Here is a 21,322-nt window from a genome sequence, read left to right on the forward strand (position 1 = left end):
GGGAAAGTGAGATGACCTCATCACCTTCACCCTTCTTCCAGCACCAGCTGGGCTTACAGAACCCATTCTGGCCCTGTTTCAGCCAAATTTGGTATAAGAGAAGAAGCTTCTAAGCTAATTGATTTTCTGCAAGCAGGGTTGAAAATGGGTGATCAGGAAGATGGGCGTTGGGACAGTTGTGTGTTTGTCTCTAGCTTTGGATCCCACCCACAGTGGGACACAGCAAGTCACAGATCACAGCCAAAATACCTGTGGAAGGACAATTGTGAGGTGAAGTAGAAGGGGAATTTTGAAGGCATATGTGGAAATTATGGAGAACATTGTGTGATCACATTTAACAGTCAGCACAAATGTACAGAAAACCAGGCATGACTGCTTTCACTTTCTTCTGTTTGTTTATCATTAAAAGGCAGAAGGAAAAAAAAAGGAAACAGAAAAGGAAATGTTGACTTGGAGGCGAATGCTTTGTGGAATGGTGGTGACAACACTGGTGGTCTTTGGTTAGGGGGAACTAGCACAGGGTCATCTTGACCAAGGCAGAGCCATAAGCCTGGGGGCAGCCCCATCCCTGTTTCACAGAGCTCAGCACATATGCTCTGTTTCCCAGGGAAGCACCTGGAGCTTATTTGCACCCTTGACAGTCAGCCAGATGCTCTGAGCTTCACAAAGTGTGCAGGAGCTTGCCTGGGCTGTGCCAGGGCTGGGAGGTGCAGGGGTGGCAGTGGCTGTGAACACAGAGCACTGTGCAGTTATGCAGAGGCATCTGCACCATAGTAAATAGTGTCTGCATGGGATCTTCTCCGTGGTGTGTTTGGTGTTTCACAGCTTGAGTTTCACCAAGAGCCTTATCTGTGAAGGTGCTGTGTGGTGGGTTTGCACATGGAGTGTTTTGTGTGTGGGGAATTGCTTCATGCTGGGTTTTGAGTGCGTGGAGCTGGAGGCTGCCATCCCAGCTCTTATCCCCAGCTGGAGCTGCTTCCTCTGGCATTACATCATTTTGAGTTTCCATGTGTATGTGACCTGTGATGGGCAGAGCAGCAGCACTATGCTCTGGAGACTGCAGAGTATTCCTCAGCTGCAAACACAACCGAGAGAGGAGCAGACACAGGGGCAGCACTCGGGGGTTATGAAGTGTCTGCTGATGTTGGATGTGTCCAGATGTGGCTGCAGTGATATTTTATTTTGTTAGATCTTCATGTCCTTTGTTCTGGATGCAACTTATCATTTATGATCTTTACAATAAGCAAAGGTGCACTTGGTTAGATGTGAGATCACTGTTTGGATTGGAAATGATCTTTAAAAATCATCCAGTCTGCCCCCCCTGCAATGGGTAGGGGTATCTTCCATTGCACCTCTAGTTCAAATTCTCCATTTAGAACATTTCTGCAGAATTCAGTGCAGGCCTGACCCACTCTGCAAATCTTCACTTTCTGTCCTGCTCCAGTTTGTAACCACCAGTGCATGTCCCACTCAATTCCAAGAACTTTGTGATTGTTAAATCTGAGTTTTCTGTCAAGACAATAGAAGTATTATGAAACTAGAGACTATCTGATCAGGAAGAATAGCAAATTGGAACAAGTGATAAATTTTAAAAAGAAATTTTAAAAAGCATCTTGTCAAATAGAGGAAAAAAAAGTCCCTTCCCTTTTTTTTTTTTTTTTTTTTTGATTAATGAAACTCTTTTGACAACTAAATTCCTCTTTTTCCCTCCCTCCAGTCCTGGTGAGTGCAGGTACATCCTTAAAAAGCTGGTGTAATTTTTCTTTGTGCTTGTTCTAACTGATGTTTGTCTCAAAACAACTCAGATTCTTAAAAAAATATATTTTACAGAATTCTTGCACTTTCAGAAGTGTTTCAGTATAAAAATAAAGCTTTAAAATGGTTTGGCTTTTTTTAATTCTGTAGGGAGTGACATGCATAAGTTGGGACTTTATCAGTGGGGTTACAGAAAGGGACCCTGTTTAAAAGGTATCTGAGGGCTTCAGTGGCCTTTGGTGGCTATTTCTGTCAGTGTTGAGTGAAAAGTGGTGTCTTAAGGAAACTTCTCTTCTGGAAAAGATTTGATAGGCCTCCACATATCTGTTGTAGTTTCCTGCTGAGTTTCTTTGAGCTCACCTCTTCTCAAAACACAGACCTTTGGAAGTGTTGATTTGAATTAACTCTTCTTTCTACCATTACTTTTACAACCAAGGCAGATCCTATAGCTTTATTTAGAAATCACCCATAATTAGTAACCACAATCATTTAGTAGACGTATTTACAAGGTAAGTGACAGTGGGAAGTAATTAAGTTTAATATAAATCACACTCAATTTCAAATCTGCAGGCTTCAAAATAGTAATTAATAGAATTGCAGCTTCTATAAAAAGATGCAGTATTTATAGCAGTATCTTATTTTCCTAACTAAACACATTTGAGTCTAGTGGAAATTAAAATCCCCTGTCTCTTCATCTTATTTGTTCCAGTCATTTTCTTCCTGTGGTGCACTTCATTGCAAATTGCCCATTGCTTTTATTCTTTGTGGGGAGATTTTTGGCTCTTAAAATGATGACAGGGAGAGGGAAGAGTTTGACAATATCCAAAATATGCACATACCTTGCAAATGCCCACACCTTGAGCTGTGGCTTTCTGCTAAATCTGTGTTTTATTGATCAGTGCCTAACAACATGTGCTTTGTTTCACAGGGGTCATGCGGCTGACAGGTCTACGGTGGAGCTGATGGTCACAGCCAGGGCAGAATTTCTTTAAACAAAACAGAGTCAAATAATCAGGGAAGTTCAGGGCTGTTTGCAGGCTCTGCCAAGCTGATTGCTCCCCCTGTCAAAAGAAGCCACCACCTGGGACAGCAGCACACTGCCAGCAGCTGCCATGGCCAGCAAGAGAAAGTCCACAACTCCCTGTATGGTGCGAACTTCTGAAGTCGTGGAGCAGGAGGGTGCCGAGGGCGTAGAGACTCCTAAAGACAAGGGCACTGGTGCATCACAGCAGGACTCAAAAAAACACTGGCCTTCAGAAAACTTGGTCAAAGACTGCGAAGTGGTCGAGGCGAAGCCCCCAGCTGAAAATCAGTCTAAGAAACCCCAGGGTGGTTATGAGTGTAAGTACTGCCCTTACTCAACACAGAACTTAAATGAATTTACAGAGCATGTTGACACTCAGCATCCAAATGTCATTCTCAACCCCCTGTATGTCTGTGCTGAATGCAACTTCACAACCAAAAAATATGACTCGTTATCTGACCACAACACAAAATACCACCCGGGAGAGACTAACTTTAAACTGAAATTAATTAAACGCAATAATCAGACTGTTTTAGAGCAGTCTATTGAGACCACCACTAACGATGTCACTGTCACAAGCAGTGGGCTAGAAAATGCAGAGTGTGACGATTCACTTAATGGGGGAATCAGTGCAAATAAAGTGCCAGTGATGAAACTGGGAAAGCCTAAAGGGGAAACCAAGAAGGGATCTAAAAAGCCAGAAGAGGGAGTTACGGAAAACCACGTGGATGGGGCTCTCCCCCGCATCATTACTGAAGCCACTGAAGCTATTGCCTGTATAAATGGAGACCTTCTCCATGATGTGCTGGCCCACGTTATGCCCTCTGTACAGCTGCCACCAAATATCAATCTTGTCCCCAAGGTCCCAGTCCCACTGAACAGTACCAAATACAACTCTGCCCTGGACACTAACGCGACCATGATCAACTCCTTTAATAAGTTTCCTTACCCAACACAAGCAGAGTTGTCATGGTTGACAGCAGCATCAAAACATCCAGAAGAACAAATCCGAATCTGGTTTGCTACGCAGCGTTTGAAGCACGGTATAAGTTGGTCTCCCGAAGAAGTGGAGGAAGCGAGGAAGAAGATGTTCAATGGTACTATCCAGGCAGTTCCCCAGACCATCACCGTCCTGCCAGCGCCTTTGGCAACTGCCAAAATGCCACAGCCCATCATCCAGACAGCTCTACCTTGTCAGATACTGGGCCAGACTGGCCTGGTTCTGACTCCTGTGTCAAATGGTTCAACTGTTTCCTGTTCGCCAATTACACTGGCTGTTGCCCCAAACCAGGGGCAGAAGAGGACAATACAGACCTCGTCAAGTGCCCCGGAGGCCAAGCGTCCACATGTGGTCCAGGTGCCTGAGATTCCTGCCAAGCTGACCGCTGTTCCCGCGACACCGGCCAGCGAGCGGAAGAAGACCAAGGAGCAGATAGCAGAGCTGAAGGCCAGTTTCATGGCAAGCCAGTTTCCTGATGATGCAGAAGTCTACCGGCTTATAGAGGCAACAGGTCTTTCCAGGAGTGAGATCAAAAAGTGGTTCAGTGACCACAGGTACAGAAGTCAGAGGGGCATTGTGCAAATTCCTGGTGATGCTCTAGGGAAAGATCAAATAGCACCTTCAGCTGGTCGACATGGCCGCTCATTTCACCCATACACAGATTTTGCTCCCCAGAGATTCAAAGAGAAAACTCAAGAGCAGCTTAGGGCCCTTGAGGAGAGTTTCTTAAAATGCTCTTTTCCTACCCAGGGAGAATTGGACAGGCTTCGAGTGGAAACAAAGCTGAGTAGGAGGGAGATAGATTCGTGGTTCTCTGAGCGGAGAAAGATAAGGGACAGCATGGAGCAAGCTGTCTTGGACTCAATGGGATCATACAGAAAAAACAAGGATCAAGGAACTCCCAATGGTGCAATAAGCCAGGCAGAACTTCTGAGCAGCGCTCAGCTCCCTGGTGCTTTATCTGGGTCCTCCACCACACTGAAGAAAACACAAGAGCAAATTCATCTATTGAAAAGCACATTTGCAAGGACCCAGTGGCCATCACCGCAGGAGTATGACCAGTTAGCATCTCAGACTGGGCTCTCAAGAACTGAAATAGTTCGCTGGTTCAAGGAAAACCGCTCTTCATTAAGAACAGGGTCACTTAAGTGGATTGACCAGTACCAGCAGCAGTATGCTGGTGATGGTCATAACAAGCAAAGCCAGAAAAAGAGCTCGAAACACACGGAGAGTCCAAAGAATGGTAATGAGGTGTCGCGGCAGCATTACCAGGAGCATAAAAAACTGAATGAAGAGAACGGGGGGAAACCAGTGGTGAGAGCAAAAAGAGACTGTGAGCCACTGAAAGACTCTTTGTTGGGGAACCAAGCAGAGGGTGTGGACAGGCTGGAGTGCAACAGCCACGATGGGCACGGCAGCGAGGAGAACGAGGAGCCAGCCGAGGTCAGCTGGGTGGAGGTGACGGTGGGCGAGGACGATGCTGCCTCGGACTGTACGGACAGCTGGAGCCACACAGCCCCCGAGGCCCACACAGAGCTGCCAGACTTGGACTCTGAAAGTATATCTGCAGACAATTCCCACGTATAGACAGGTAATGCTGAGGGTGCCCTGGTTCCCTGAGCCTGCTTTGTCAGTGTGCTTCCAGCATTCTGTAGCCCTGCTTCAGAGTAAATCCCTGGAGCCCGTCCCTGCTGGATGCCTGAACAAAAGGGAGACCCATTCTGCTTGTAAATTAAAGCCAACTGCATGGTAGAGGAGGGTTTAGTGCCATTTGCCTTGTTTCTTGTCTTCTTGTGGGTCAAGTCCTGGAGTCCTGGGTAAGGGAGGTTTTCTTTTTTTTTTTTTTTTTTTGTTTTGGCAATAAGTGATTAAACTGTAAAACTTCCTGTCTTTAAATAACCTCTGTAACCTCTGCAGCACTTTACATAAAACATCCTAGCTGAGCCACACGAGGAAATAGTAAGTAACACTGGTTGCTAATATCCCCCTTGCTGAGAGATCACTGAATAGAGGCTGTGCCTGTTTTTGCATCTCAGGTCCTTCCTTTGCAGCATCCTGCCATGTTGAAAACAAAAGGTCACTGGGGGAAGGGCCTAGGACACAGATGCTTCTTTATGCAAAAGCAGGCAAAAAAAAAAAAAGTGGGGACTGAAGTGGCTCATGCAAATGTGTTTTCTTCCTCTTGCAAGTGAGAACTCTCTCCAGTCTTGCTTTGTTCTGCTTGCTCTCACTAGAGGCTTAGGAAATGCCCCAGACTAAAGCTGTGTGGGTGTTTAGCAGCTCTTCTTCACAGGATTTTGAATTTAAAAGCAAGCTGCAGGGCCTGGCTTTAAGCAGGGGGGTTTATATGATCTTTCCCAATGTGAAAGGACTTGTTATTTGGAGAGCTGAAACCTGTTCCTAATCACAGTTGCACAGGTGTAAATCTGGAGCAAGCGCTGTCAGTATTTCTTGTATGGGAAATTGAGTTCACTGGGGCCTGTAACATTTTGTGTTCAGCATGACTGAATCTGTCTTTCCTAAACCACAACTTTAGAGCTTAATCTACAGGAAGTTCAGCATCCCACATTAAAAACCATAGTGAGATCACCTGTTTGAGAAAATTGGTAATTTTCTGGCATCAAATAAGTAAAATATACTTTAGTGTTTCTTTAAAAAAAATTTTAAAAATAAAAAAACCAAGACTGATAGAAGTGCCTCCACTTGTATTTAAGACTTACTATAGCTACCAGTACTTGTATTGAACTACCTGTTGCAGGGGTGAAGTTTTTTGGTAGTGAGCCCTGCTAGCTAGCACTCCACTTTCTCCATTTGCAATACTTGTCCAAGAGTCTCCTGGACATTCTCTGTGTTGGAAAACAAAACACTGATGTGGTATTATTTTTAATTGTGAATTCTGTTAGCTAATCTTGAGGAATGTTATGACAGCATCTCTGTAACAAAATATCTGAAGATTCAGACTACATTGCAAGGCACTGTCCTGCATTATCATTGAAAAAGTTGGTAATTAGGGATGTGAGGAACAGGTGTTACCTGTGTGTCAAAGGCAGGGATTAAAGGAAGAAGGATGTAGGAACATCAGCCAGAGGCACACTGGGGTGCCACTGTTGTGCAGCCACATAAGAAGGGAGAGCCAGGATCTGATCTGCTTTTTAAAGTCAAGTGTGTGATGAATAAATGCTTTGTGGGATTATTTTTCTCCAGAACATTTCCCCTTTCAGCTACAAATACTGATTCTTAGGAGAGGGAGCAGATCAGGGGCTCAGGTGATGGGGAGGAAAGCAGGAGCAGGGGGAGTTTCCTGAAACCCCTGTTTCTTACAAACCTCTTGTACTTGAAACCAAGATCTGGAGCAGCTCCCTTCCAGCAGTGTAGGTTTGGTGCTTGCATTTCTGTGCTTGTGTGCAGTGTCCTGCCTCTGTGCTCTGGTAAAGATGTTCACCATAAAGCTTCAGGGCTCTGGAGGTGCTACCAGAGAGGAATTTTTGTAAGAACTTTGATCTCACTTAAACTGTTGCTGAGTGATCCTTTTGATGAGGAGCTTTCTGGTTGTGTGTAAAATGCACAGGACTTCAGCTGCAGAGAGTGTGCAGTGATGGTCAGAGGCCATTTTGTCCTCTGCTCCTTGCCAGTTTTTCACTGTGCTGGTCTGGGGACTTTAAAAAGTCTTTTTAGTTTTCCTATATTCTGCTTGTAAGTCTCAGCTGAGAAATGCAAGTGCACACATGGAGGCATTGCCACGGTCATTGTGACACAAAATTTGGCATCTTTATACCCACACTGATGGCACTCACAGAATAATCTCAGCTCCTTTTTCTAAGCTTTCATTGGGCAGCCAATCTTAAAAATTTTCAGCTAAAACTTTGGTGCTAAATCAGCAAGGTGTTACCCTAAGTGACAACCAGGCTATGACTCAAAAGCAGGGACTTTTTTATGACCTGACAGAGAGCTTGGTTCTATCAGTTGTCATAAAAACTTGATTTTTCCTGACATGCTCCTCAGGTGCCACATGTAAGAGGTGGACTGAAGAGCTGGCAAGGATTCCTCTTGTCTCTCACACAGCCACCCTTCCTGTGTGAGTCTCTCACTGCTGAACCAGGCACCAGGCAGAAGCATGCTCCTTTCATTTTCATGGTGGTGGTGTTTTGCCAGCTTGATCTACATAGTCTAAAATGAATGTTTGTTGGTGATTGACCTCCATACCCATCTTGACTGAATTTGTGTGCAGCTTTTGTAAAACCTCAGCTCTTCCAGGCCATCTCACTCTCTTCTCCAGCATGTAGCTTTAGGAGATTTTGGAACTATTAGAGAACGTTTGTGTTATACCCTAGACAGACCTTATGCCTTAAACTGAGTTTTTCCAGAACTGATCCATGTTTGGCAGATTCTGCTGCAGCTAGAGGGAATTTCACAAGGGACTGGGCCTCTGTGAGAGCAGGATTCATGCCAGGTTCTGCAATGCCATCCCAGGACTAAGAAGAGGCTCTGTTACTTAATCCATATCTGAAGCTTTTGGCAAAATTGGATTTATTCATGGAGTCAGGTCAGCTTTCTGGAACAGTGAGGCTGGGAGACCTGTCCCCATAGGGGCCTTCCAGGTGTTGAGTGGCTGCTGTAGGGTGCACTAAAGCCATCTCTGAAAGTGTTCCTGAGACTGTCATGAAGCTTTGTGTCCCTCTTGTAGTGAGGCCCAACTGCTCTGTCAGGAGATTTCTTTGGCTCCCTTTCCATCACTGGAGAGGTTCCTGCCTTCCTGCAGCACAGGTCAGAATTGGGTCCCTTGTCCTCCTTTGTGCAAACTGGACAAACAGAAGCTGGTTCTGAATTAAATACAGCAAACTACAGCTCAGAGAGGAGAGCAGGACCAGAGTGGGGCAGAGTGTTTGGCAGCTTCTGCTGGCTTTCTTCAGTGTTGTCTCCCTGTGGGGGTTTTCCGAAGATCAGAGCGTTTTTTTCCTTCTCAGAATTATTTTTCCTCCATCACCACCTTTCCAGAGTAAACTGTCATATTTTGGAGTTACTTCATGGCCTCCTTTTTTTAAGCATGAACCCTGCAAGATGCAGGCACCAAAGCCTATGGCTCATGGTGGGAAGGAGGCAGCTGAACACTCTGGATCTTGCTGGCTGTGACTGCTGCTCTGTGGAGATTTGCCAAAGTCAAACCGTGTGTGAAGGTTGCACAGTAGCAAAAAAAAAGCCTGAAGGCAGTCATCTATTGCATCTGCTGAATGCATGATACTGAGCATCAGAGGTAGTCTGGGTCCTCTTGGCATCTGCAGCCCCTTCTGCACTGTTGCAGGAGCTGGGATCACTTGTCTGCTGTGATCCAGTGCATTCCTCAGTGTCCAAAACCACCAAAAGTGAGTATCACTGGGGTTTCTCACTTTTCTGCCCAAGTTCTTACTTTTCTTTAGGTTTAGGGTTTCATTTAGAAAGCTCAGAGTAGTGTCTGCTACTGGTGCTGGGCTTCAAGTCAGCATCCTGAAGTAACTCAGCGTGGGATTGATCAGTGTTTTTTGCAGAATTCAGGTCACCCTAAAACATTTGAGGGTGAAGTAGTGCTTTTTCCCCTGAAATGAGTAAGGTGTATTAGAGACCCAAGCTCTAATGTAATGAAGGATTTCAGAGGGACCCAATGCAGCAATTAAAATTTTCCAGTGAGTCAGGACAAACAGGTCTGTGTGGAAAGGTCTCAAGGTTGGGGGGAGGACTTTTCCCCTTGATGTTGGTGCAAGCCTATGGCCTTTTCCTGGGTTTGAGTGCGTGGTTTTCTGCACTGCAGATGCCAGATAGAGCTCACTGCTTTTGTGGGAAATCACAGACCAGATAGTGACATCCATAAGAGGTGTGAAATACTGAGTTAGCTCAGGTTTCAGTGAGCACTGCTGCAGGGTGGGTGAAGAGGATGTTTGCACTTCTTGCAAGTTCACACCTCAGTGTGGAAACACTGAGCATAATCCCTGTCATAGAGCCCTTGCTTTTTGCTGGGAACTGGGATATGTGTGAATTAATGGCTGTTTGAAGGTCGGGTTTTGAGGGGTCATTTTTTAATCTCTGGTCCAAGTGTGGAGCCTCTATGTAGATACAGGAGTCAAAGCAGAACCAGGACGCTGCTCTGCAGAGCACAGGCACATCCAACTTTTTTCATTGTCTTTTAGTTTGTATTATTTTCTAAAATTGTGTGAAACAAAGTGTATTAGGAGGGGATTTACTGGAAAAGAAAGACCTGAAGTCTTCTTGGCTTTAGCACTGCCTGTCCTGTGGTTGCAAAATAGTTGCCCTAAACGTGTGTGCAGATCATCTTTGACTCAGTGTGAGACTCTGCCTGAGCCAAGGCTGGTCAGTGCATCCCTGTCAGAAGTCTGTCAGGCATTATTGGCTGGGTGTTACATGCAGCAAAAGTGCAGCACCCTGTCACATGAGGCTGTGATAAGGATAGGCCTCAGGGTACAGTTCACACAAAATCTTCTGTTCAGGGATGTAAACCAGATCTCATACTTAACAGCTCAAACACTTCATGGTGTCTTTAAAAAATAATACGCTGCTGTTATAATTTTTGCAGGGGTACTCCTCAGCTGCACTGTCCTGATGTTGAAGGGGAAATGCTGTCTGAAAATAGAAGAAAACTCTATTTTCCTGCCTGGGTGAGAGAGTGTGTTGTGACTCCAAGTCTCAGACTGCGCTTGTGGAGGCACCGTGAGAAACTCTCATGGAGCATCATCATGGAATTGTTGATAGTGCCAGAGTCCTACTACTGCATTACAGAAGAGAAGAAAGAAAGAGGAAAGGGTCCTTGTACATAGTTTTCTCTTAGTTTCTCTCCCACCTACTTTCCTGCCCAGCCTCTTCCTCTACTGGAACAGATTTGTACAACATAAAAATTTTGTTAATTTTTGTAATAGGTGCAAGTTGTTCTTGCATATAATGCAATTGATAAATTTTGGGGTTGGTTGGGGGGGAGGGGAAGTGTCTTTTGTGGAGGAAGGAGATTTTTTTTTTTTTTTTCCGAAGTGTTTTAAGAAAGAGATGCAATATTTTGGAGTTGTCTTGGTGCAGATCAACACCTGAGCCCAGATCCCCACTCCAGTTTACATTTCAGACCAGTTAAACATGTTCTGGAGCAGTGGGGTTTGTTTTTTTTGTTTGTTTTTTTTTTTCTTTTTATTTCTCTTGTTGTTTTGACTTTGTTTTGTTCTATGGCCACCTGCTACTGATTAAAGTATTTAAATCTCCGCTTTTCCATGCTCCTACAAAGCAAGTCTTCTCCAGCTCCTGTACTTCACTTTTTACCAGCCAGCCCCAGCTGTGGGTCTCTGAAGATTTGGCTAGAATGCCTTTTTTGATTATTGGTTTGGGGGGTTTTTTTAGCACTTTTTGTTTAAACATGCAGTACAACTCCCTGGAGGGTTGGAATGAGGAAATCAAGATGCTTCATAATCCAAACTTAACTTGTGTTTCTTTGGCTGGTGCAGTGATGGACACCATAACCAGCAGTCTGCTCTCCAGCTTTAGATGTTGTAGCGCACACAGAAGTTTCTTATTAACCCTTGCCACTAAATTTTTAGGTCACTCCTAGGTTTCTGAGTGCACTTTTTTTGAAATATTGCTAACTTGGATTTGTGTGGGGATGTCTGTCTGTGCACATGTGAGGAGAGAATGGAGGGAGAGCAGGAGCCTGGCTGCAAGAGCTGTCCAGTGCATTCCTCTGACGAGCTGGGGTTGGAAAACTTGTCACCTTTCAGTACGCTGCACAAATAGGATGCTAGGGAGTTTGAATAAATCCAACTTTTCTAACTTGTTGCTCATTTGTTGTAATTCAATAAAACAAAGGCTAAAACTTTTGGTAACTTTTTTCTCAACTCTTTTGTTTTATTCTAAAATAAATAAATAAAACCCAAAAAAAAATCCCCATCCAACCTCAGCCCAAACTTTGTGCACAAGAGCTTGATATCTTTAGAGGTGCAATGAGGGTTTTACTGGTTTTGCAGTATTTAGCTTGGCAAATACTAACTCTGTGAAAGTGAACTCCATGAATACTGATGTTTATTCCCCTATGTCAGTCGCTTCTTGCCTGCAAGAAGGATGCAGAGTGCCTGGGAATGAGTCTTCAGGGAACACCTTTTATTTTGATTGCAGATTCACAACCTGAATGAATGAATGAAACCACCCCTGTGATTCACTCATATATAGTTATTTTTATTAATCATCAGTACACCATGTAAGTGTAGAGGGAAGTTTGCAGTGGGTGGCAACAAGTGAGTTCCCTTGCAATAAAGTTGTCTGCTGAAGAGGAGTCACTGGATGGGGCAGGACATTGCTTGCTGCATTTGTGTGGCACAAGTCAACAGCAAAAGGTGGGGAAGTGACAGCAGTTGCTCCCTGGGCTGAGGCTGCCACACAAGGAGCATACACACGTCCCATCACACACAGCTCAGATGATCAGCAGGAGGGTGGAGGCAGATGCCTGTGCAGTCATGGATGTACAGATGAGACCAAAAAGAAAATGCATCTGAAGGTGTGTGTCCAGAACTCCAAAGCTGTAACTGAGACTAATTGCCACTTCTGGTTCCTTTGATTTCATGAAAGGGTGGTAATACTTTAATTGCCCTATGAAGTTTTTAACAGCCACTTGATGGCTTAATATTCCTGTTTGCATCTCTCCTGTCTGATGTGTCTTGTACATCTGTGTGTTTGGAGCACTGACCTACTTTGCTTAACTCCTAGAGAGCTTAGGAAGAACAAGACCCACCTGTTTTTCTGTATCTGTGCATCCCAGATACAGGGGATTAGGGCACAGGACTGAGGCGCTTTAAGATCTCTGCAATTCAAATAAAACAATAGCAGTGGCCCAGTCTGTCATCACACAGTAAGGCTGAAGCTGTCCCCCAGCAAACAGGGGCCAGAGCCTGGCGCAGCCTTTGCCAGCGTGGGCAGCCTGGCAGCACTGGGGGGGTTTGTGCAGGCAGATCCTGGTGTGGCACCAAACCTTCAGTGCCCAGGAAAGCTGAGCCCAGGCCCCCTTTAGTCCGAGCTTAAAGCAACCCAGGTCCCCACAGAGGCTGCTTCAGTGTGGCTGCCAGAATGGGTTCAGGAGCTGGGCACTGGAAGCTGGCTTTGTTTTTAATTAATACAGACACAGTGACTGCGTTTCTGGGAGAGTCCGAGCGCAGGGGACAATCGGGACATTGTTTGTGCACAGCAGCCACTGGGGACGGCCCTGGCCTTGGGGTTTCATCACACGGGGAAAACAGGCTGCTGACACCGAGTTTCCTCCACAGCCCTGGAGCCATCCCTGGAGCCTGGCACCACGGCCAGCAGGGCCTGTCCTGGCAAAGTCCTGCAGCCAGGAGATGCCTTGGGATGGCCTTTCCTGGGCAGGGTCCCCAGCACCAGCAGTCCCTGGGGCTCAGGTGTTGATTGGTGTCTCGCACAATACATTTTAATCTAAATGTTTTCTAATCAGAAGAGATCTAGTTAAACACAAAGTAAAAATAAATCAGATTTTTAAACTTGTAAAAGACTAAAATGTGGCTTGTAGTAAAATCTATCACTGGGAAGTCAGTAAAGACTTGAATCAGGTGGCTTCTACGTTTTAAATTTTGTCTAATTTTTGCTGAAAAAAAAATGGATTTTCATTATATACACACATTACTTCTGCTTGGTCCGCAAGATGCTGGGAAGCTCTTTACTTATATTAGAGAACTGGGAGCTCCAAGTACATAATAACACACAATTTAGACATGTCAGAAGCCTTTTTAAATGTGAATAGTGAGAGAACACTCAGGCAACAGAGAAGAGCATCACAGAATGGTTTGGATCACAAGGAACCTTTAAAGATCATCTCGTTCCTCAGGGACATCTTTAGCTCAGGTGGCTCAAAGCCCCACTTAAGCCTTGGGAACTTTTGGGGCAGCAACTTAAGCAACAATAAACTGTAGTCTAAATTATTGTTTGGTTTTCTCAAATACTACTTTTAAGGAAGAAAAAGAAAAAAATGCTCTTCACTTTTCAATCACAATTCTGCAGTAGCACCATTTCTAACCTCAAATATCCCGTTCTGACCTTTGGGAATTTCATTTAATGTGTCACTCTGAAAGTCAGCCAGTGAGTGGTGCAAGAAACCTGCACCTGCAGGGTGAAACTCAGCAGTTGCAGGAATCACTCTAGGAAGGAGTGTCCCAGCACCACGTGGACCAGTACAAACTGGAAGGAAAGTGCTGAGTTACACAAGAAATTTGAGCATAATGATAATTATGTGATGATAACTTAAGAATCTAGAGAAATACACACAGAGGTAAGATGGCAACCAAGATAGGTAGTATTTATGCATTATATTTGCCATCAACAGAAATTTAACCCCTTAAACAGTCTTCATCTTCATGTAGCCCTCAGATACTCTAACATAGCAAAAAGATGCATCCTGAAATCTTACCAGTTTACAGAAGGAGGAAAAGAATAAATTTCAGAAGCTCGTAAGGCAACATTGTAGGAAGTCCATTTGGCATCCTGTTAGCAAAGAGCACACCAGCAATGGAAAGGAACTTCTTTAGATTCTGCTGGGTGAAAAGAAAACCTGAGCAGGAAATCTTCTGTACTCATTTGGTCAGAGACTAATGGAAAGCAGGGATGAATGGGGCCTGTGGCTCTTGAGCATAACTCTGAAAATATTCATAATACAGCAGGAAAAGTGAATGCATTCAGTGAAAGCAAGAGAATGTGAGATATGCAGTGAAGGAATGAAAAAGCAGCATAAGAAGCACCAGGCAGGGTTTCTTGGGTGTTATGCAGTTGAACCATATCCCAATCAGATTATTGCAAGTTCTGGCTAGGACAGAGGTAAGAGCTGAGTGACCGGGTAATTGTCAGGGCAAATCACACAGCACGCCTTGAGCACAGCAAGCAAAAGCAGGAGCGCTTATGGTTTTCTTATTTCCCTCAAACTGATGGACCAAAATGGTAGTTACAGTTGTATTAAAATTCTCATAATTTACACGTACCTAACACATCCATCAAGTTGGCTCAGGCACAGCAAATGGGACATCTTTGTAGCTTTCTCAGTACACAAAGTCACCCTCATCTTCCTCTTTTTTAAAAATCTTTCTTAAAAGCCTGGATCATCCCAGTGTAATATATTATGTAAAATTTAGTGTTTAATCTAAAAAATAATTAATTTTACAAACATCTATAAGACAGCTAAAGGTATAATAGCATTAACCCAAGTTTATGGACAGAGAAACAGATGTACATAGGTATTCATAAGACTGCTGAATAAAGGCAAGAGCTAAATTCAGCTTTGCCTAGTCTTGACTTCCCAGCAAGGAAGCTTCATTTTATATTTGTATCAAATCATTGCTGTTTCAGTGGCGTTCCTAAGCCTTTCACCCAAAGCCTTTGTCTCTACAAGGGGCAAAGGCACAAGGACAGAAATGAGCAGCCTGGGACTGGGGATCCTCAGAGACCCTCATCCCACACAATCCTACCAGGACATGTGTCTTCCTCAGCCCAACTCTCCAGGCAAAGCTTTCACCTTCCTGCCTTAATTCCTTCTACCTTTCAGTCTCTCCCTGAGCATCCTCCATCCATTTTCCTTTCCCAGAGATCCATTTTGGGCAGTGGTGTGGTTTAACCCCAGCTGGCACCTCTGCCCTGCACAGCTGCTCACTCTCTGCCCCTCTGCTGGATGGGGAAGAGAACTGGGAGGGCAGAAGTGGGAAAACTCGTGGGTTGAGAAAAAGACAGTTTAATAGGTAAAGCTAAAGCCATGCACACAAGCAAAGCAAACAAAGAATTCATTAACCACATCCCATGGGCAGGCAGGTGTTCAGACATCTCTAGGAAAGCAGGGCCCCACCACACCTAACAGTGACTTGGGAAAACAAACACCATCATTTCAAACATCCCACTCTTCCTTCTTCCCCAGATTTTATTGCTGAGGATGACCAATGGTTTGGGATATTACAGAATCATAGGGTAGTTTCAGTTGGAAGGGACCTTGCCATATTCAACTCAATGAAGCAAAAATCTAAAACATAACCCCAAACCAGCTGTTGCAAAGAAAATGAACTCTACCACAACCCAAACCAGCACAGGGGACCCCAGGGGGTGCCAGGTGCTCCCCACAACCTGGGTAGCATTTCTGGCCATTGCTGCAGCTGCAGCTTTATTCCCACACAGAGGGAATTTCCTTTTCTGTTACAGCAGGAGGTCACAGCTTGCCAAGGGGTGCTTTATAAACACATCAGCACATGCAATTAAACCCCTCATGGTTTAGGGAGCATTGTTATTTCCTCAGACCAAGAAGCATGGAACCATTCAGCCTCTTTGGCCTTCCTGAACCACCCACACCAAATCCTCAATACAAAAAAGCATTTTGCCACACAGTGGCATGTAACATGTATCTGTACCTAAATGCTCAAATTTTACACACTTTGCTTTTTGAATCCTCACATAACCCCAGCAGTCCCTGTCATCTCAGTGCTGGGGTTGGAATTTAAATCAGCACTAATTCTGATTGACTGATATAGTTATTCATAAATTGTGACACATTTGGAGATGGTCACTGCACATGCTAAGAACAAGGGGACACAACTGAAGCATCTGCAACAGAAACAGGACACCAGAGGTTTTGGCACTGTCAGCCCCATTGTACAGAGGGTGAGTAGAAATACCTCAGGTTGAGAAGCACAGCTCCAAACCTCCAGCCCAGACTCAGCTACCACCATACTTGAAGCACAACTGAGCAAACAGCAGGCAAAGAGCACTTGTGTTGGGGTGATGGTCCAGAGGTTTGAGCCAGCACAGCCCAGGTGAAGAGTCCAGAGCCAGGAGTGCAAGCCAAGACCTATCCCTGCATCTGCTCTAAGGCTCCCTTATTAGGGATTTAAACAAAAGGAATTTTAATCTTTTTTTTTTTTTTCTTGTTAATGCCAGCATTTGAATAGGGAGGGGGAATGGAAATTTTAACACAAAGAGCAAACACTGAAGGTCATGGAAAGGCAAGGAAGACATTGTCTCCATTAATATTAGAAGGAAGACCAACCCTGCTGTATCAGAGGAAAAAAGTGAATACTTCTTTTGATTGGGAAGAAAGTTTCTCCATGCCTGGTTGCAGTGCAGCATTGCACATCAGAGACTGCTGCGGCTGAGAGCAAGGAGAATTAATTACTTTGCTTTTTGAAGCATGGACTGCTCCGCTCTGCTGTGCCAGCTTCAGGAATGATAAGCACTTATCCAAAGAGTGCAGTTTTGTCCTCCAGTGTGGGAGTTCTGCCCATCTAAATCACAGGAGGTTGCTGAATCTTTGTTTTGTTTTCTTCATACTTGGCCTGCACTTGAACCTGGGCATCACCGCTCTCCTTTCAGACTCAGAGCAATTTTGTGCCATCTGAGGGAGGGACACTGGACCAAGCACTGAGCTGGCCACAAAGTGCTGTGGTGTCCCTGTGCTCAGCACTGTCCTAGGCTGGGGCTGCTGCCACCATGGCACACCACAGCCCCATGGCCCAAACAGGCTTTTCCAAACAGTAATTTATCTCCAAATCACATCCTCTTGGAGGATTTTGCTTTCGTAGAATCATAGAATATACTGATGGGAAGGGACCCATCAGGATCATTGAGTCCAATTCCCAGCCTTGCATGGGACACTCAAGAATCACATCATGTGGCTGAGTTTCAAGGGCATTTCAGCATCTAAACAAAAGTGAAGTACACCTCTCTCTCAGGGAGCAGAGGTGGGACTGAACAATGTCTTCAACACTTTGTCCTCAACTAGGCAGCAGCAGAATAGACTTATTGATAATGTGTTTGGCCTTTTGGCCTATTTTGTTGAGTCTCTTATACCTCCCACTCCTACTTATTCATTTAGAAAGTTGGGGTTTGTGGGGGTTTTTTTGACTTGGGAACTGAAGTCATACAGGTTGATGAAGCTTTCCTCTACTTAAAAATAACTTCCACCTGACCCTTAGCAGGAGAGAAATGTTTTCGTTCAGTAAAAGCACAACCCACAAATTCAGGGTATCTGCAGATGCTGCTGCACTGACCTTCATCAGACAAAATTACACAGTGTTTAAATTTCCACCGTAGTGTTGACACTCCTTTTGAAAGGGAGCAGTTCCCACCTCTCCCAAAGCCACTGTTTGTGGTCCTCTGCAGCATCAGCTTGCCAGTCATAACTCTAGTGCTCTTCCTCATCCCAGCTTTTTGGCAAAAGCCATTGATTTACCTAAGCAGTTGCAAAAGAACCTAAGGACACAGGCATGGGGCAGTTTTTAAGTGAAGAACCCCTCCTGCTGTTTTAAACAGACTCTTCCAGCAATACTCAGTGAACCTCATCATCCCAGTTCTCTGTAGAGCCAAAACCAGTATCTCCTCAGCATCCTGCACTCTGAAGTTCTTAACTCATCTTCACAGCCACAACATTAATAATTTTTAAAAAGAATCCAACATGCCAAACATAAGACTACATATAAAAGCTATTTGGAGTTTATCAGATTTTACCATCCATTTCTTGATGCCAGCTAGAACTGCCTTATTTCCATGCCTTGCATAACTTACATTAATTTGATACTTCTGAAACACTGTCACCAGCACCTAAGCAAGTAAAGGATTAAGCTGACAGAAAAGAAAAATCAGCACTTCTTTTCAATCATGTTCTCCCTGAATTATGTTATGCAGGTAACCATTTCTTAATTGACACTCATGCTTGTTCAACACTAGATCAGTCCTTCAGATATGACCCCAGGTTAAGAGCTTCTTAAACCCATCACCATTCAGATTGCAAGACAGATGTACAGGGGTGGGGAAAAAAATAGTTATGTCCAAATGGTCTTGGTTGTAGCTGCTATTCAAAAAGAGGGACTGCAGGTCTAAGGCACCAATATAATTTTTCTTTCAAGTCCCTTCCCACCCTTATTCCCCAGCTCTTTACCAGGGCTGCAGTGCCAGTCAGTGGCTGTTTTTCTGGCAAACACATAGCACAGCTGAAGCCTGACACACAGTGGCATACTCAGAAAAAAATGCAAGTCTACAAAATTGCCCTCATTTGTTGGTTTTACAATTGCTCTATGCCCAGAAACACCTAAGAGCAAGCTTACCTTTTGGCATGTACATAACAAAGCTTGCAATTCTAAGATACTACGCTGAAAGGGAAAATGATTAAATTTTCATAGGTCAGAGAGTGACTGATTTGGCCCACTGATTAATTTACACCTCAAAAAAAGGTCAAAAAGAAGCAAAGCAGTGATACAGTGAGGTAGGTATAAAGTGTAAATGATCTTGGCAGTGGCAACAGTGCTGAGTTAAAGAACACCAAAAGTGAGAGAGATGCTATGTGCTGTCCTGCCCCTCCCCTGGCTGATGGGGACTCACAGCCCTACCCCACTGTCCCACACCCTTTCCTGCTTCCTACTCTTTTCCCTGAATTCCTCCTGCTTTCCCTCCCCCTCAGTAACATGCCCATGCATCCTCTTCAGCAGGGTTTCTCCTGTAAACAATGCAGCCAGGGGTCATGATTAATCACAGTTTTCCATACTCCATTTCCTTGCTCATTGTCCCATGCCACTTGTTGGGAACCTTATCTTTATTAGCTGGTGTTATCACGGCTCGATTACACATTAACAGAAGCTCTCCTCACTCAGCAGGATCTCCTTGTGGCTTCAGAGGGCAGCTCTGTGGATGAGCCACCCCACTAGCCAGCCTTGGAAGTCACTGATCTCATTCAAGATGCACAGGGGGACACAGAAAGGTGTAGGAGGACTCTGAGGAACTGGCAGGAGCAGATTTAGAGGACAAAGACTTTCTATAAGGGAGCAGACACATTAGCTTACATTGTTTGTATTAAATTATACAGTAAATATTCAGGCCCAATAAGCTGTGCTCTAATAGCAGCTACAGAGCTGTTTGAGATCCTTCAGAAACTGCATCCAGTTAAAACCTCCCCCTGCCCACTTAGGTACTTTACCAGATAATACTGCCCTAGGGCCTGTTATCTGTCTGCTTTCAAGAAATTAGACTGTACAGCTCCTAGAGATTTACCAGACCTTCAAGGTGCAGTATCACCACACCTACACCTCCAGCAGAGGATTTTCTCCTTGAATTCTACTATCACCTTGCCCAGGAAGGTTAAATGACATAAACTTATATCAATGGTTCTTACTATTTATTCTTTTCTTAAAAGATACATTACACAGAGGAATTCGCTATTTGAAAAGGACAGAATAATGGGTGCAAGGTGGGGGGAATGATTTGTTAGAGTGAGAAAAGTAATTCCTGAATGGGTGGATCTGTGAACCCCACAAATTTATCTCTTGTGAAGGGAATAGCTCATCCAAGGACCTACAGCCTGGTGAGACCTCCCAGTGTCACGCAGTCCAGGTGAGAAGCAAGCAGAGCTCACTGTTTGGGTAATCACAGCTTCCCTTCTGCTTGGGAAGAGTAACACCTGCAATGACACTACAATGACTGCACAGTCCCCTCTGCTCCCAAAACAGTCTGTGCACATCTCCATGGAGCGGCTCTGAAGTACAGAAACAAAGAGAAGATTTGGAGAAATCTTAGTTGCTCAGTTACAACAGCTAGAAAAAGATTGGGTAAGACAGAAAGCTCAAAAACTCTTCTTCTGAGGTAGCAACTCCAAAAGCTCTGTGGCATTTAAGTACAAGAATTCTTGAGTTAAACTAGTTACATTTGTCAGATCATCTGAGAGAACAAGTAGGTGATATCTGGAAAACAGAGATGGATGTAAGCAAGGGAAGAGGTATTAAGCTGGTTATCACCTAAAGGGGTGAAAAAAAAAATAGAGATTGATAATTTATTGCCTGCATGACAGCCAGCAGAAGAGGCAAGAAAGATTATAAATTGCTATAAAACCAGTATTGCTACTGGGCACATGATTTTAAGTAGCAAGGCTCAACTTCTGAAAGTGGTTTGGACTTTATATATGATGGTTGTCACAGCAGCTAATGGGTGAAGAGTCCCTGCTACAGCCTGCCCAGGCTCTCTAAACTAAGGAGGATTTACATTCTGCAGGTGCAGCTGATGCCCCTGTAAGTCTTGTCTGCCTCTGCAAAATGCAGGCAGCGGGTGTGGGTCCAGTGCAGTACAGCTGAGAATATCCCTCCTCTTCCCCTGTAATATTGTGAAACACTAAATTTGGCCCTAATGTTTGAGTGCAATTTCAGATGAAAAAGAAGGAAGGTAGATTAAATGGAAATAATACTGCTCTAACTAAAATATACAAGAAAACTAAAAAACAGGTTGTAACTACCCTGGTGAGAGCAACAGACATGCTAGGAAACTTTCACCATGAATCTAGAAACTGTCCAGAAGCTACAAGCTCTTAAACTCTTTCAGGTACTCTCTGCTCCGGGAGCAGAGTAGAAACTCACTGACTCAATGGTCCAAGTCAGGCCTTTCCTCCAACATGCAAGTCTCATCTCAGACAAGACTAATATTTTTTTTCAAATTTTGTAGCAGTGGAAAGCCACCACCACCATAACAGGTCTGGAAACAAAGGTTGCAGAAATGTTTTGCCGCAGTCAAAAAAG

At 44.4% G+C, this 21,322-nt stretch overlaps 1 protein-coding gene across 7 annotated transcripts in view; it reads left to right on the forward strand.

The window, feature by feature from the left end:
• ZHX2 (zinc fingers and homeoboxes 2) overlaps positions 1–11,626 on the forward strand; it is a 72,891-nt gene extending 61,265 nt beyond the window's left edge. For all 7 annotated transcript variants that reach the window (XM_033058519.1, XM_033058545.1, XM_033058571.1 and 4 more), the window contains 2 exons: positions 2,684–5,370; positions 10,342–11,626. In XM_033058519.1, the coding sequence (XP_032914410.1) occupies positions 2,868–5,366 (2,499 nt within the window). In that variant the 5' untranslated portion in view covers positions 2,684–2,867 and the 3' untranslated portion in view covers positions 5,367–5,370; positions 10,342–11,626. The remainder of the gene's footprint in view (positions 1–2,683; positions 5,371–10,341) is intronic.
• The last annotated feature ends 9,696 nt before the right edge of the window (positions 11,627–21,322 follow it).

This window comes from Catharus ustulatus, chromosome 1, assembly GCF_009819885.2.
Source record: "Catharus ustulatus isolate bCatUst1 chromosome 1, bCatUst1.pri.v2, whole genome shotgun sequence".
NCBI classification, from domain to species: Eukaryota; Metazoa; Chordata; class Aves; order Passeriformes; family Turdidae; genus Catharus; species Catharus ustulatus.